Raw genomic sequence first — 15,982 nt, forward strand, 5'->3', positions numbered from 1 at the left:
TTTCATTTATTTGTTTATATGTGGTACTGAGAATCGAACCCAGTACCTCATACATGCTAGGCAAGCGCTCTACCACTGAGCCACAACCCCAGCCCCCTGACCTGTAATTTATAACAGTAGATTAATGTTCTAAGTTTCATTGTTTTAGGAGTTAGATTTTCACAGAGAAGTGAAGTGAATATTAAAAATCCAATAAATAATTCTTTTTTAGTGATGATTGATTGTATTCACATTTCATGAATGTGTTCTATTCTTTGTTAACAAAAATGTATAGTTTGTAATCTAAAAGTGAATTATGCAGTTTTGAAATATTGATTTAAAAAAACCTATCTTTCCCACAAGATTGTTACAGTTAGAGGGGATGGGCAATATTTTGTATAACAATGAGGTTTACTTGATGTTTTGTTTCTCCTCTTTTTTTTAAAGAACAATGATTATTCTTCCCACCAAACTGGGAACAAGAATCATAAAACAACAACAACAAAAACAACAATGTCAAAACCCAACCAAACAAACAAAACTAAAAAGTGAAAACATCCCAGATTGTCTTGGAGTGGTAACAGGGAGGTTACTGTCTCAAGTTTTCAAAATCTTTGGCTTCCATATTGATGTTGCCATGCTAAAAAACTAAAAGGGGCACAAAGAGAAGAACAAAGATTTACCTATTAGGATCCTCATAGGTCTTGAATCTTTCTTTCTACCTATTTTGATTGGTTTACTGAATTACTAATGAAAGGATCTAATGAATGTTCTGAAAGAGCATGAGTTAAACATGAAATATTAAGGTGACAATGTTATGTTATCATAGTTTATATATCATAAAGTGTGTGCAAATTATCAAATTTTTTTCAATATTTTGATCATTTTCTTAAAAATAGATAATCTCAGCCAATTATTAAGAAATGAAAAAAGTACAATTAACAATGTGCCACCAATATGTACAATACTAGTATAGATTTTTATGGTACAGTTAGTAATTCAATGACTTTAATGAAAGTTTTCTAGACAAAAAAAAAAAAAAAATTACTTCAAAATAATTTTAAGCTGCTACCACAAAGTATGATTTGATCTTTTGACTATAATAAAACCAGGGAACATACAATTCAGAATTGTTTTTAGTTTTATTAACAAGTCATGTATAGTTTCTTTTAATTAATAACTAAAGATTTTTCATGCTTCTTAATATTAAAAAAGTAGTATAACTGGAATTCAGTTTGCAAAAAATCATTCTGAAACCCGATTTCTTCTTCATATTTGGTGTTTGAGAATTCTAGTGCTGTCATATTTTAAAAAGGAGCAGATAAATGTTTGAAGTATGCATATTTGAAGAAAATACAGTAATATGAAACCACACAAGAACACTCCAAGTCATTTTTTCCTAAGGTTTAATTTCAACTTACAAATTTTAAATGATGATTGTAATGCCAATCCAAGTTTTTGCTTATTTGCAATGCACGAACTATTTTTTATAACTTGCAGGTGAAATATTCCTTTCACCACAGTATGCTTTTACCCTTATTTATGCTCTCTTTTTAATTTTTCCCCCTTGAGTCTTTTTCTTCAACAGTTTAACACATCACTTCTGGTTCAGCTATAGAGCAATCCTAGAACAATAATGTTTCAACTTGCAAGGAAGAACGCCCTTGTTGAGTTGGTAGAACTCCACCAGCTGGATTAGATCCGTAAATCTAGTATGGCCATCATCTAGCGTGTGGAACATTTCACCATCATCTTCCACCTGCAAGAGGAAAAGCAACAAGCTGGTAAAGAGAGTAAAGAATCCAGAAGAATGATGGTTGTTCCACTGCAAGCTATGTCTTCATGCCAAAATTGACAAGTTTATAAAATTAAGGACTGTGCAGAGAACAGCATGGTATGTCCACTTCTTCTTCTTTTTTTTTTTTTTAACTTCACTTACATTTAAAAGAAGTATCATCTGATCCTTGGATAAGAAACATGCCTCCACTTTCTCTACATCTAATTCTCCCAAAGTTCTGTTTAGTGAGGATAGTTTAACTATTTTGAGTCAATGAACAGAGAGAAATCTGTACTATTCAGTGTAAAAGTAGACAGGAGATTTTAACGCTTCCGTGTATAGAAATTAATTTCTATTTCTAAACATTGTCTACTTAATGCCTCAGTATATTAAAAAATGACTATTCACATAATTTTTATCAGCAAATTCATTCTGAAGCAATGAAATATTATGCTAATGGAATGTCAGTTGACTTTTTTTGTTTGGTGGTGAAGTCTTCTAGCATTAAACGCTCATACTTGCTGGGAACACTGATCAAATAATCAAAGAAGCAGGGTTGGTACTCTATATGGCCTTTGGATGATTTCAAAAAGAGGCAATTCAAAGGAAAGCACCAGTAATTTAAATAAGATCTTCCTGAAAGTAGACTGAATCTGTTTTACTCTGCCTGATTCCAATATGCACGCACATATGTACATATGTGCACATGTTGACACACAACAGCAGAAGCAAAAAAAAAAAAAAAAAAAATCCCAAAGCAAGTTGAGCCAGCCAAAAACAGAGTCACAGATATTTTAAAAATTTTCCCAGGATTATTTAAATGTCCACCAATTTCACAGTTCCTGTGTTTCTATACAAATAATTTAAAACAAATGAATAAAAACTAGCAACAATAATAGCAAAAAATGTCTTTGAGAAAAGAGAAGAGAAAGGGTTTTAAAATAATGTTTTTTTAAGGAATGGTTAGAACTCAGAAAAAAGAATCTTTAGTGGCCTTTTAACAATAGGTGGCATGGGGTCTATACAATATTGCTAAATCATATTTTGTGGAAAAAAGATAAATTTAATTTTTACAATTCCTGTATTTCTTATATTAATTCAGGCTCATAAAACCATTTCTGCCAAACTTAACTTTGGTCAAAGCACAAGCTCCCACATTATATTTAATAAAAGGAACAACAGAAAAACAAAGTTTCCAAAAGCTTATGCATTAAGATCATATCTAATATACGAATGTGAAATCACAAATTACTTACTGGTATAATTTGAAAGTGCTTTATTTTTTGTCCATGACTCATTGACAGGACGAAAGTTTTGGGGTTACTCTGACTATCCCGCACCAAGAAAACTCTAAAGAGAGAGAGGAAGAATTTCAATGTTTCTACATTTACTCACAGATTTCATAGAAACATAGCATGCAACAAACCCAGGATGTGTACTCATAAAAGCTGTAGCTGGGATCTCCTTAACTGTGTATTCAGTGGGTATGATTATTCAACTTGGTGAATGATATGTTACAATATAATCTCATACTACAAAACTGTCATCAGTGCTAATGTAATTTTAATAGGATAAATACACAGTCTATTTGTGACATTGTTTGCTTACAATACCCAGCATAACATTCTGTTGGCATCAACAGTTCATGTTGTCCTTTTTCCACTGGGAAATTGGGTATTCCCATGTAACTACCAGAAAGAATAAGGGATGAGAAAAAATAAGGGATGAGTGTGTGTGTGTGTGTGTGTGTGTGTGTGTGTGTGTGTATGGTTAGTTAGGTAGGTAGTTAGTTTATGGGTCATGATAGGCCCCTGAAAGGACATAATGATTTAGAGTAAAATCATTTTTTACCCCCTTTTCTATACTTGGTCTGCTTTCTTCTTTTGATTCTGGCTTCTACTATTACACGACAGAAAATAAGAAATGATTATATCCTTAAAATCCATCTTTAAATTGTTTATTAAATGTTTAAGTAAAAATGTTTCAAGTTAAAAAAAAAAATATATACCCAACGTGCACTTTAACCTTGAAGAATGCAGTGGGAAAGCCTCTATTAATGTCAGGTTACAAAAAGAAGACGTGGCCTAATGGTCTCAGAGAAAAAGGCTGCCGGGCATGGATTCTTATTTACTGGCAATGCAGTGAAAAGCCAGTTTTGTATTAATTACTGGCAAACACACTGTGTAAGTGGTCCCCACTGGTGACTCCAATACTAATCTCACTGTGCCTGGGCAAAGAGGCAGCCAAATCTGAGGCATCACAGATGTCTGATGAAATTATCCATTTTATTTGTGAGACTCTGACATTACATCATTGGGAGACAGGACAAAGGGCATTTCACAGGAAAATTAAGCAGTAATTCTTCCCCCTCCCAAGCAGATCACCACTACCACCTGGTGGACCGCCTGACACCTTCACAACTTTCCAAAGGAATACCAAAATAATAGAAGCAGGCATGATTACTCTGTACAATTAATTATTTTCTCCGGGTTACAAATTCATAAATAAAGGGAATTATAATCTTCTAAAACATTTAAATCATTCTTTCTTTTTTTTCTTTTCCTGACCTCATTGGATTGTAACTCTGATCACTGTTCAAATTTATATCCAAAAAAAGACCATGCTCCAAGCAGAGAAGCATATTAAAATCCTTTCTTATTTAGAGTCTGGTGAAATGCTGACTTGTTATTAATAATCTTCCATGTGAAGATGCATTTTTACCCAAATGTCAGTATTAAATCTCCTCAAACTCTTGTCATCATCTTAAGTCAACCTTTGAAGATAAAAGATTCTTTCTCCAGTTGTTTAAACTGACAACAGTTTCATTTCTCACCCAATCCTCAATAAAATGTCCTCATTGTACTGCATTTGGGAAGGAACTTACCAGTATTAAAGTACCTGAAACTGAGTAATGTGAGAAGAAAATCCTTCAGATTAAAAATCTCTTATAAAATATTTTATGCTTCTCTTGTGTACTCCATGGTATCCCATTAAAAGATAACACAAAAAATCATCAAAAAGTACTATTTTAATAGATTCATATTTTAAGCTGTTGATATTTAGAGAAAAAGCAATAGGGATGTAAACAGAAATAAAAGCAAACATTCAAAATATATCAGAAAAAAAGCTTTCTACTTAATATACCCTGCATTATACCTAAAAAGAATTACAATGTATAGGATAATGTCATAATGTAAATCATACTTTAGAATCATATTAATTACTTGTTCAAATTAAAACATTGATTACCCAAAAACAAGGTTAGTTTTTTTTCTCTCATGAATTAATATCTAAAATGCTAGAATTGGCACAGAATGGATAACATTAGTACTCGTAGTCAAGAACAAAGAATCCTATTCTCTGTTAATTTATGCACAAATACTAAGCACACTCTGTGTACTAGCTATTATACAGATATTGCTAGAATTCAGTGATAGCCACTCTTACAGAAAAAAGTAATTTCTGAGTTATGATAAGCCAAAATTAAAAACACTTGGTGTGTACTGAATAAATGATTATTATTTACTGGCAAAATCCAAACCAAATCCAAAATCCAAACCCAAATTCTACTCAACACTAAAAGTATCAAACTTACCCATCCACAAGTCCTTGCTGAATAATCAATCGCTGAGCTTCATCTCTGGAAATCTTGTGGTGAAACCATGGCTGGGACCGATGGATGGCTAAAGAAATAAAACGAATGAATACAAAGGTTTGCTTGCAGTGACTGCAATTTCACTACATATATGCCCCCCATCACTTAGTGACCGCATGTCATTAAAGTCATGTCAAGCTGCCCATCAGCTCAATGACCATGGCTAGGAGCAGACATACCCATGTTTGTGGCAGAGGTTTGTGAGGAGGCAGTGGGGCTACCGTGACTGCCCAGGCGCAAACATCCTTTTTTCTGATCAAGGAATGGGAAAACAAATCTCAGTTTTGGGAGTGAAACAAACTCAAATTAAAAATTCTTTCAAGAAAGTGAAATTATGAGTACCCTCCAAGCGAGTCCTTCTTCAACTGCAACTGAAAGAGCTTCGGTGGGATTTTCTATAACTCTGCTTTTCTGACCTGAGAAGTCCATTGCTACCAGGGAGTTCTCTGATATACTTCTCTGGAAAAAAATTTTTGAAAAACAAAACAAAACCAGAAAACACTTGCAAGTCATGAAAATCTTCAAAAGTAATCGTTCACTGTTTTGCTGGCAACATGCTTCAATTTGAGACTGGGATTCCTAAAGTGGCTATCAGGAAATTAAAAAGTTAAAAGTACATATTCAATATAAAATGATGCTGTGGAGAACTTTGATAAATAAGTTCAATGGCTATTTGTTAGGATAACTGAATTAAGTGTTGAGTAATGTGATGAAAATCTTTGAAAGAAAGCATGTCTTTCCCCTAAAACAAACCTCTTTTTCACATTATCTCCTAATATGGCAAAACTCCAATTGAGGAAGAAATAACCCTTCCTACTGGCTATAGAGAACTATCACTTCTGAACTCATCTCTGTATTAAACTTTATGTCAAATCCACCAACTTTGAAGCCACGATTTTATGATTCAAAATATGTAAAAGCTATAACTTAGATACACATCTTCTTAGAAATAGTACTCATGTTTTATAAAGGAGCAAATTGGAGTATGTGTTTTGAAAGCTTATCATGTCAAGTTTCATTTCATTTGGAAAATAAAATTTAGCAGAATAATAATACATAATATTAGATTTCATATTAAAATTTTTATGATAGGGCTGGGGCTGGGACTCAGCGGTAGCACACTTGCCGGGCTTGTGCGAGGCACTGAGTTTGATTCTCAGCACTGCATACAAATAAATAAAGGTCTGTCAACAACTAAAAAAAAAAAATTTTTTAAATTTATGATGTAACATATAAACACGTTTTCCTTTTTGAAGAGATGGGTGGCCAAGTTAGTGCTGCAAAAACAACTCTGAATGACAGAAGCACAGACATGAAAAGACATATTGAAATAAATGTAATCAAAACAATGATAAAGTCAATGTTTTCACTAATTACTTCTTATATTCCTAGTCTCTAAAGGGAAAGTAAAACATATAAATCCTGGATCTTATTTTTATTTTCTTTTTTCTGACGTCCTATTTTGCAATCATCTTTCAAGAAACAGGCATGCTATCCCACAATGAGTCATGAGTACTAAAAAAAGAGAAAATTGTCAAACGCTCTAGTCAAGAGTCTCACATGTCTTATACACTAGGAAGATAACTTAAAACTAAGCAAAATAAAAAAAACTAAATGGAAGTGTGTATCACTTATTCTTCAATAATTAATAAAAGAACAAAACCCAAAGTGAAATTACACTGGTAAATTATGAGCCAACCTGCATCTGGAGACTTCTGGCTTTCACACACACTCTCTCTCTCTCTCTCTCTCTCTCTCTCTCTCTCTCTCTACCTTTGGAAAAGATACTATAGTCAAATGTGGGCTTCAAACAAAACCTTATCCTCAAGAAAAAAAAAAATTAGGTTTCTTTATCACTGTCTCACACATCCCATTTTATTAGCATCTGTTATTTTCTCTTCAAACCATGTGATAGTGGCCGACAATCTTATTATGGTCCATCTATATTTCTAGAGATCTGGCGTGCAATCTTCCATTTGTTACAGGAGCCTTTATAACTGACAGCTGCTCTTTCCAGACAGATGCTGTCTCAGTAATCTCTATTTGCTGTCACACCTTAGTTTGCCCTTTTCACCCCGTGATCTTCCGTGCTGGACTGTGGACCAGTTGGATATACTTTTGCTTTCCTAACATTAATGGAAAGTGTCCGCCTGCCCAAATCAGAGTAACTATCCTGGATCCTAATGATAGATTTATCCTTATAATATCTTTAACTTCACATGCCAAGATGGGTTCTATAATGAGAAGTTCCTGATAACATAAAAATACTGTGAGGAAAAAATAAAATAAACAAGCTGTTGTTCTCTCCCTACCCAATACAGAGGACCAGATGTACAATAAGATCCTATGTTCTATAATTATTTGACAAACAGAGAATACAAGACAATTAAAAAATTTTTCCATTTGCTACAATAACTACACTAGGAGGAAAGAGGAGTGTAGTAAATGTTGTCTACTGAATGGCAGGTGGTGGATGAAAAATTAATAGTTTACCTTTGGTGGACAAAGAAATGGAAGTAAAGCAGAGTCTGACAAACCCAAAAGGTCATTTTCAGCACAATTTCTTTCACATAGGAAAGCAATGCTGGTAACATTCAGAACTGGCTGTATTTCTCAAATATTTGTTCCTTTTTCTAGCTCTTCTTACGGGATGAACAGGGTAGGCCCTAGCAAAATGATCCATGATTTTAATTGCATAGCCTTTCTCTCTAAGAAGGGAAGCCTGGGTGTACCCTGGATTACCCAGGCCACACTCTGAGACTGCTTGTATCCACTTTTAGTGAGGTTTACATGTAAAATGGTTTTTAGGCAATATAACTACATGGCAACTAGCCATGCTTTCTCTGTCACTCTATTTGAAGGATCTTGATAAACCTGCAGTTCAGAATGACTGAACAAGAGGGCAAAGAATTCCTCCAGATATCGTTCTCTCATCTGTTTCATACAGAGCCAAAGGACACCCCAGATGTAAGAGTCAAGAGATTATGCAACTACCCCCTTCTTTTACACTGCAAGACACCAGAGATCCAACCAAGATCACACAGCTTATGGTAAAAATAGCAACCAATATGTCCCATCTAGGGTTCTTTCAAGTGCCACATCGTGGGAGGTAAAGGAAAGAAATGCAGCTTAGCATGTCTAGCCCAGGGTCAAAAGTAAAGACTAAAAAGAACTAAGCAGACATTTTCTCCCAATCTCCTCACTCCAGCCAGGAACATATTAACAGACACTCCATTAAATGAATTACTTCTTTACCCTAAAATGAACCACATCTATCTGGCTTCCTAAAATATCTGCTGACGATTCTCATTTCAAAAGTTGATATAAGTGGCTGTCACATGGTATTATGGCTAGGTGCTCCCTTTGGTATGAGAACTGTTGTTTTGTTTCTCTTTTCAAAACATGGACAAGTTTAAAAGAGAATACTGTTACTTGAGAAAGGTAACTAAATTATTCTAACTTCTCTATGTAACTCACTGAAAACAGTTCCTGAGTAGAGAGCAGCAGAGACAGGTGAGAGGCACCAGCACCATTCAGGTCACTGATTCCTCTGTAATCATCTAGAAAAGCGGGACTCTCCATAGACACAAAAGTAAACACAAATACCTCCCCAAACATCTAGGTCTCCTTCACAGACATTAAGAATAGCATAGATACAGTTCTCAAGTGCTACCTTCTATGATCACAACTCCTGTTTAGAACAAGCCCTTACCATGAGGCACTGGGACCTCTCACCCCTATCACACCTGATTCCAGTCAGATTCACTCAAGGAGCAGTTCTTTTTACAGTTGGGGTTGAATAAGCAAAGACCGGCTAACCAAACTCAGATTTGCCGTGATCAACAGCAGAATGACTTTCAATGGGAAAAGGTAAGAATTATATAACACTTGTATGCTAACAAAAGTAATGAAAATGGAAAGGACTTTATTTATAACAATTTTTTCCTATGATTAAAAGGACACTAAATAATAATTGCTTCCAAACGTTTGGTGCTATTAACACGTCCATGCTAATAACTCTAGATTCTAAAAGAAAATTTAGAGGGATTTAGGAAAGGATTAAGATAATAAAATTCATTGTTCTTTTTATATACAGATGGATTGAAAGATAAGAGTAAGCTGACAAACTGTAAAAAATATTCACCTTAAAGTGATTTCTATTATAAAAATTCATTACATTCCTTAGTTTCTTATTTTAGGGTTTAAAAGTAATATGATACAAAGATGAAAAGTTATTCTTCCATAATTTAAAGCAACATAACTACAAAATAGGGGCTCTTTTTCTATATCGTCTATTGGGCTTCATAATCAACATTATTTCATGCCACATTCCTGGAACTGAGCATTTCATCTGGCACATTACATGTGGGTAAATGTACCTTCCTTGGTCATAGTCAGGAAGAACACATTTTTAACCTAAGTGGAAACACAGTTTTCAGAAATGTGCATTAACTGATTTGTAACACAGGCACATACATCTGAATTTCTAATATAGTCAATATTAAGAAGTGCAGCAAGAATTGCAGAATATAAACTTTAAGTTCAGAAATAAATTTCTGTGTTAATGCACAGGAAATTAAAATTAAGTGCTAAAGAAGGTAAAAGATGTGCCTGTGTGTGTCTGCAAATAAATATCCAAGTTACATTTGGTAAAACTCTGAGAAGCACTGCATAGTTAATGTAATGCATGACCTATATTTTGACTTGTAGTTTTTGCATTTCCTGGAAAGCAGTCTGCTTTTTAAGGACCTGGAACTTAAAAAAGAATTACTGTTAGAAAGCCAGAAAGTAAAAGCATGCACATGCGTATATTACAGTTTTTAAAATTTGAAATTATTGGCATCTCTATAATAGGCCACAAGAATCCCAGAATCAGTATTAAAATAAATAAGCAAACCCACAATCAAAGAAAATTAATTTAAAAAACACATAACGCCAAGGAAAATATTCTACAAATTATCTTATTAAGAATCTAATCCTCAAATGATGTAATAACATAGAATATACATTCCTTCAAGTATTTAAAATGTTTTACTAACATAACATTATGTATTATAATTGAATACTTCATATATGTCCTGTGATTTTTATCACAGACTGTACACATATGCTATCCAAGTATAAAAAATTCAATATAACATCATATATACAAAGTATAACTTTACTTGACTAAAAGAAAATGGTAAATGTATTGTAGTATATATTTGTAATGTAATAGCAAATTAACATAATATAAATATAAAATAAAATATAGGTTCAAAAAAATCTGATCCTTACCATGGGTGATATACTCTGAGAACTGCAGCCACTTCTGCCTTGATATGGATGCATATAATTCTGGTACAACTGCATGCCATACTGAAAAATAAATAAACAAAAACATAATGCTACAACTTTTACTTTACTACACTGGTAATTCAATTAAAATATTCTTTCATTAATCATATGTTATCAGTATAAAAAATAATTTTGTGATTTTCCTTCAAACAGATAAGTAAAGCAACCAAAATTTTGACAGAAAATCTTTTAATGCCCTTCAACGATGCATTTAAAAAGATATGTTTTTTAATTTGTTTGTTTTACTGAGGCTCCCAAATTAAGGTCTTGCTCACCAGTATTACTTTATACTGGTATTACTTTATACTGAGACTTACATTTCTACTTACATACTTTGCAGCAAAATCATTTGGACTGGTACCTTGTCTCGTGAAAAGAAAGCTCACTTGGGAAAGGTGTCATGCCATACATTCCAAAGATTTAAAAAACCTCACATATGTCCTAAGCAACACTGTAAAATTCACTGTCATTCTGATGATTGATGAATTAATTTGTCCCCTTGGTAAAACTATAAATTGGGCCCTATCTAGAAAATTCTTGGCACTATATCATTCTTGGTTAAATATTCTTTTAACCAAGAATAATTTTCTCATAATAATTTTGGGCTTCACATTCAGAAAACCAAAGCAGTGAGGAGTCCAGCTGATTTCAGAGTTTCAAAATCCAATGTAGCAGATTAGAAATGTGGGGTCTTCGCTTTTAGGAGGCAGCATCTTACAGACTGAGCCAGCTGGCCATAATGGGAAAGTAGGTCTGAATTCTAATGGGATTATTAGTTTGAGAAAAATTAAGACTGCTAACTGCCATGAGCAAACTTGTCCTGAGGAATCCTCATCTGAATCTGGAAATTACTCCTTTAGATTTAAGCTATTTTTTTGGGGGGGAGCAATTATATTGGCAGCTTTTAAATTATTTATATTTATATATATTTATTTACATTTGGCTACACTCCACAATTCTTTCCATTTCATGAAGACATAATGAACTTTATGGTAGGTCTCAGCGGCCCTGTTCCATCTACTGCCTCCACCTTCGTGGTGCTGGCATTTGGCAGGGTGGTCACTGTGTTCTATCACCTCAAGGCCCCAGTAGCACCTGAGCCAGCAGGTGGCTGGGTCTCAAATGGGCCTGACAGTGGAAGCAGATATGGAAGGTGAGGAGGATGACTTTGAAGAAGAATGTGCTGCTGTTGATTCCATGTTGGCCCTGATGAACTATCTTTACCACCTGGAGGAGAATGACCATCTTCATGCCTGCCTCCAGGGCTGCCAGAATCCAGCTGATAAGACTACAATTCAGTGGCAGGTCTACAAGGCCCCTAAAGGTGCCAGCCCTTAGGTTCTTCAAAACCCCAACCAGCCACAACACTGCTTCCTGGGGTCAGGCTCTAGCCTAGGCACCACCACCTAGCTCAAGGTTTCCCAGTGGGTTTGCCTGCCTATGCCACCCTTCTGGCACCTCCCTTTGGTCCACCTGGGCCAGCCCCTACTGACCTGCATCCCCTCTGGCACCAGTTATGGGTCTGTGACCCACATATCTGTCTACACAACTTATGAGCAACACTTACTCTGCCCAGTACTTGAGTGTCTACCTTAAATGGGCTTCCCTTCATGCACCCACACACGTGCACAGACACACACACTCACAGACATGCACGAGTGCACATACACACACAAAGAGTACTATATAGAAAATACTGAACAATACCATGAAATCAAATCTTACCCATAGGATAAATTCCATAGAAACAGTTCAACAGTGCTATTTCTCTACTAGTTCCTTGATACCAATTCTAGCAAAGTGGATATATTTGGTAATTAGGCAAACAAACAAACAAAAAAAATTGGGGGGAGGGAATTAAGAGAATCATTATTTCAAGATTTTGCTTCTAACATGAATACAAACCCACATTCATTTAAAATTCTCTGTGCTTACTTCTTTATCCAATTACTTCCCAACTTCTAAAAATTATTTTTTAATTCAAGGTTTGAATGACATTAATGGGACCTAATGAAATTCACTTTAAATCAACTCTAAGCCTACAACAACTTTAAAAAGAAGACAGAAGAGCTTAATTCCTAGTCAAGTTCATTATGAAGTATAGGTAATAACCTCAAACCAGCACTTTCACAAGGAACATGATGATTGGCCACCTTCTTCATTGAAAAACCTGCTACCTACTAATAAGATGGTTATCTTCCTAGATGTATTGTTCCTGACACCTGCAGGGTTAGGTAGGTACCTAGGTGCCATTGAAGACCTTTAGTAGGCATTTAACTCTTGTCAAGGGTAGTCATGGGCCAACTTTAACATTTCTCTGTCCTATGGAGGGGCAGATAAAAGAATGAAATACCACAACAGAGAAGCCATCAGAGTTCTAACTGAAGAAATACAAAGAGAGAATATGTAACTGGGATACTCTATGTAAGCAATCCACTTTTCTAAGTCTTCGATGTTCTACAATTCTATATGTAACTAGAATTTCTCCAAAGAGAGGCCTGATCTGTTAATATTCAAATGTAAGACAGACTGTGTCACTTTCGTGTCTGGTTTCTCATTGGCTATAGGTTAAAGGTACTCCTGGATTGTTCACCTCCTTTTCTGGCATCATCTGGAAAAGTTTTGTCATTGAAATAAACAGGGAACACTGATATGATACACAGAATAACGATCCCAGAAATATGTCCACATCCTAACCCTGGAACCTGTGAATATGTTAGGCTACATGGCAAAAGGAAACTGAGGTTTCTAGCCAAGTGACTGTGGGATGAGGATTATCCTGGCTTCTCCACGTGCACCCAATGCAATTACCGGGAGCTTAAAAGTGGAAGGGAAAGGCAGAAGGGACAGAGCTAGGGAGTTGGTAGCATGAGAAGGAATTGGTGTGATACTACTGTCTTTGAAAGTGGAGGAATAGCCACCAGCCAAGGTGTATGTGTGGCCTCACAAGGCTAGAAAGGACAAGGGAAGTGTTTCTCCCCTGAAGACTCCAGAGGGCAGGCAGCCCTGCCAAGCCTTGACTGTGACCTAGTAAGACTCATTCTGGACTTGAACTAAAAGAGTACAGGATAGTTGGGAGGAGTGTCACATGCCTACAATCCCAGTAACTCGGGAGGCTGAGACAGGAGGATCACAAGTTTGAGGTGAGGCCAGCCTGAGCAACAGGGGTATAGCTTAGTGGTAGATTGCCGAGTTAATTCCCCAATACTGTCAAAAAGAAAAAAGAAAAAGAAAAAAAGAATATAGGATAATAAGTTTGTGTTATTTTAAGTCTCTAAATTGGGGGTAATTTACTATACCAGCTATAGAAATCTAACACAATGAAGCATCTTTGAACTGGAAATCTGACTTGAAAGGGTCTATAAGAATAATCAGATGAGAGGAAAAAGCAAGAAGGGAACAATCTTCCAGAAACTAAGCATCGCCAAGATGGAAGAATTAAAGGAAATTTTTGGCATATTTCATTGATTCTTGCACGTGCATTTCAAAATACAACATTTGTCTCTTCAAAGATGGCACAGAGCCAGACATTGTGTGGAAAGTAACAGGTATCCATGACTCTGAGATGAAAATGATTCAGGAAAGCCAGACTTGGAACAGAAAGAAGTTTTACAGAGATCTTGACTAATTTATTTCATTTATCATTTCATATATACATATACATATATCAAAGTCTACATATATAGACATGTACATGTATATATAAGTAAGTCTGTGCATGCAAAAGTGAAATATGGCAAATTTCTATTTAAGTCTAAATAAGTCTATAATAACTATTTAAATAAAAGTAAAACAAATGGCAAAAGTGATGTGAAAATCACCTGTCGTAATTATATTGGCATCATTTTTTTTATTTTTTGTAATATCACAAAGTGTATCCTTGTAAATTCAATGGCACCTGAGATTCTCTGAGATACTGCTTAATGGGTACATTTTGTGATGATGAAAATGTTTTTGAATTATATGGAAGTGATGGTTGCACACTTTGAATGCACTAAATGTCAATGAATTGTTCACATTAAAAATAGTTTGATTAATTTTTAATATCAGAATTTTACCTCAACTTAAAAAATTTTTCAAAATAAAAATTTCCTCCAAAGCTAGTCTGATTACTAATCTGATTATGATTGTTCTATCCTTCTTTACCCTGATCTCTCTCTTACCCAGGATGCTAGTAATGATTTGAAGAGCTACCAAGTGGCAAATATGGAAATGGCAGCAGAAAAACTTCTAGTTCCAAAGTGGACCTAGAAAATACATAAGCTGAGAACTTGATTATGAAGTGAAGTGAACACTCTTCAGCCTAACGAAAGGACAGAACCCAGGGATTCTACAAGACTCCATTTCTCTGATGTTAACTTCTAAATATATCAAAAAGCTAGTTTTAGTACACACACTGTTAATAATCTAAATCTTTATGTGGTAATAAGTGAATCATATACATATGCTATGCATAGAATGTGAAATCTGTAAGTTAATAAATTATATTAGTGATCAGGCATGAATTATAAAGAATATCTGGGTAAATGCTGAAGCTTCTATTTTAAACAAAGGATTAAGAAAAATAGTAATTTGTATACTTTGTCAACTTTGGCAGTAAATGATATAAATAAAGTGAACAGACATACTCTTTGTATTTTACTTTTTCAAAAACAAAACAAAACAAAAAAATTCATGATTTTTACCCCAATTGTGATTATCAAAGTAGTGTCTTTATAACGAAATGGGTGATTACTTTTATAACTGTAAAGTTGTATAAATTTACTGGCATGTAAGTTTCAAAATAAATTGAATAAACATGTGCTTTCAATACATTCTGAAATAAATCAGTTCTATATCTCTTTTCTACATGTATCTACCTTTAGAAGGTTCTTACTCATTTCCAAATGCTCATCAACAAATTATGCTTATGGAAGTTGTAATTTCCATTTAACACCCAAGTGGATGATTTAAAAATATGCTCATAGGAAAAATGTACAATTTTTTTGATGTTCTACTAGAAGTAAATTGTAATTCTTAAGCTAGAATGTAATTTATAAAACACTTAAATGGAACATAAAACAATTGCATGAAACATATCCAGGCAGACATGTTTTAAACACACTTCACACTGAATTGTAAGCAATGTTGTATAAACACAGACTAAGTTGTATGTGAGAGACATCCATTCAGTTATACTGGCTATGGATATAATACTCTTGCAAAAATAAAAAAATAAAAATCAGAGAATTTCT

General features: G+C 34.5%; 1 protein-coding gene across 1 annotated transcript; it reads right to left on the minus strand.

The window, feature by feature from the left end:
- Positions 1-1,102: 1,102 nt before the first annotated feature.
- Grb14 (growth factor receptor bound protein 14) lies at positions 1,103-10,769 on the minus strand (the record flags this gene model as incomplete). Its single annotated transcript, XM_046462274.1, is given in 6 exon segments — positions 1,103-1,738; positions 3,013-3,106; positions 5,352-5,439; positions 5,591-5,663; positions 5,754-5,870; positions 10,689-10,769. Coding segments are annotated over 6 exon segments (600 nt in total), but the record flags the coding sequence as incomplete, so codon positions are not given.
- Positions 10,770-15,982: the final 5,213 nt, after the last annotated feature.

Source organism: Marmota monax, unplaced genomic scaffold, assembly GCF_021218885.2.
Source record: "Marmota monax isolate L192 unplaced genomic scaffold, Marmota_monax_Labrador192_F-V1.1 WCK01_AAM20220418_F8-fsc00129, whole genome shotgun sequence".
Taxonomy (NCBI): Eukaryota; Metazoa; Chordata; class Mammalia; order Rodentia; family Sciuridae; genus Marmota; species Marmota monax.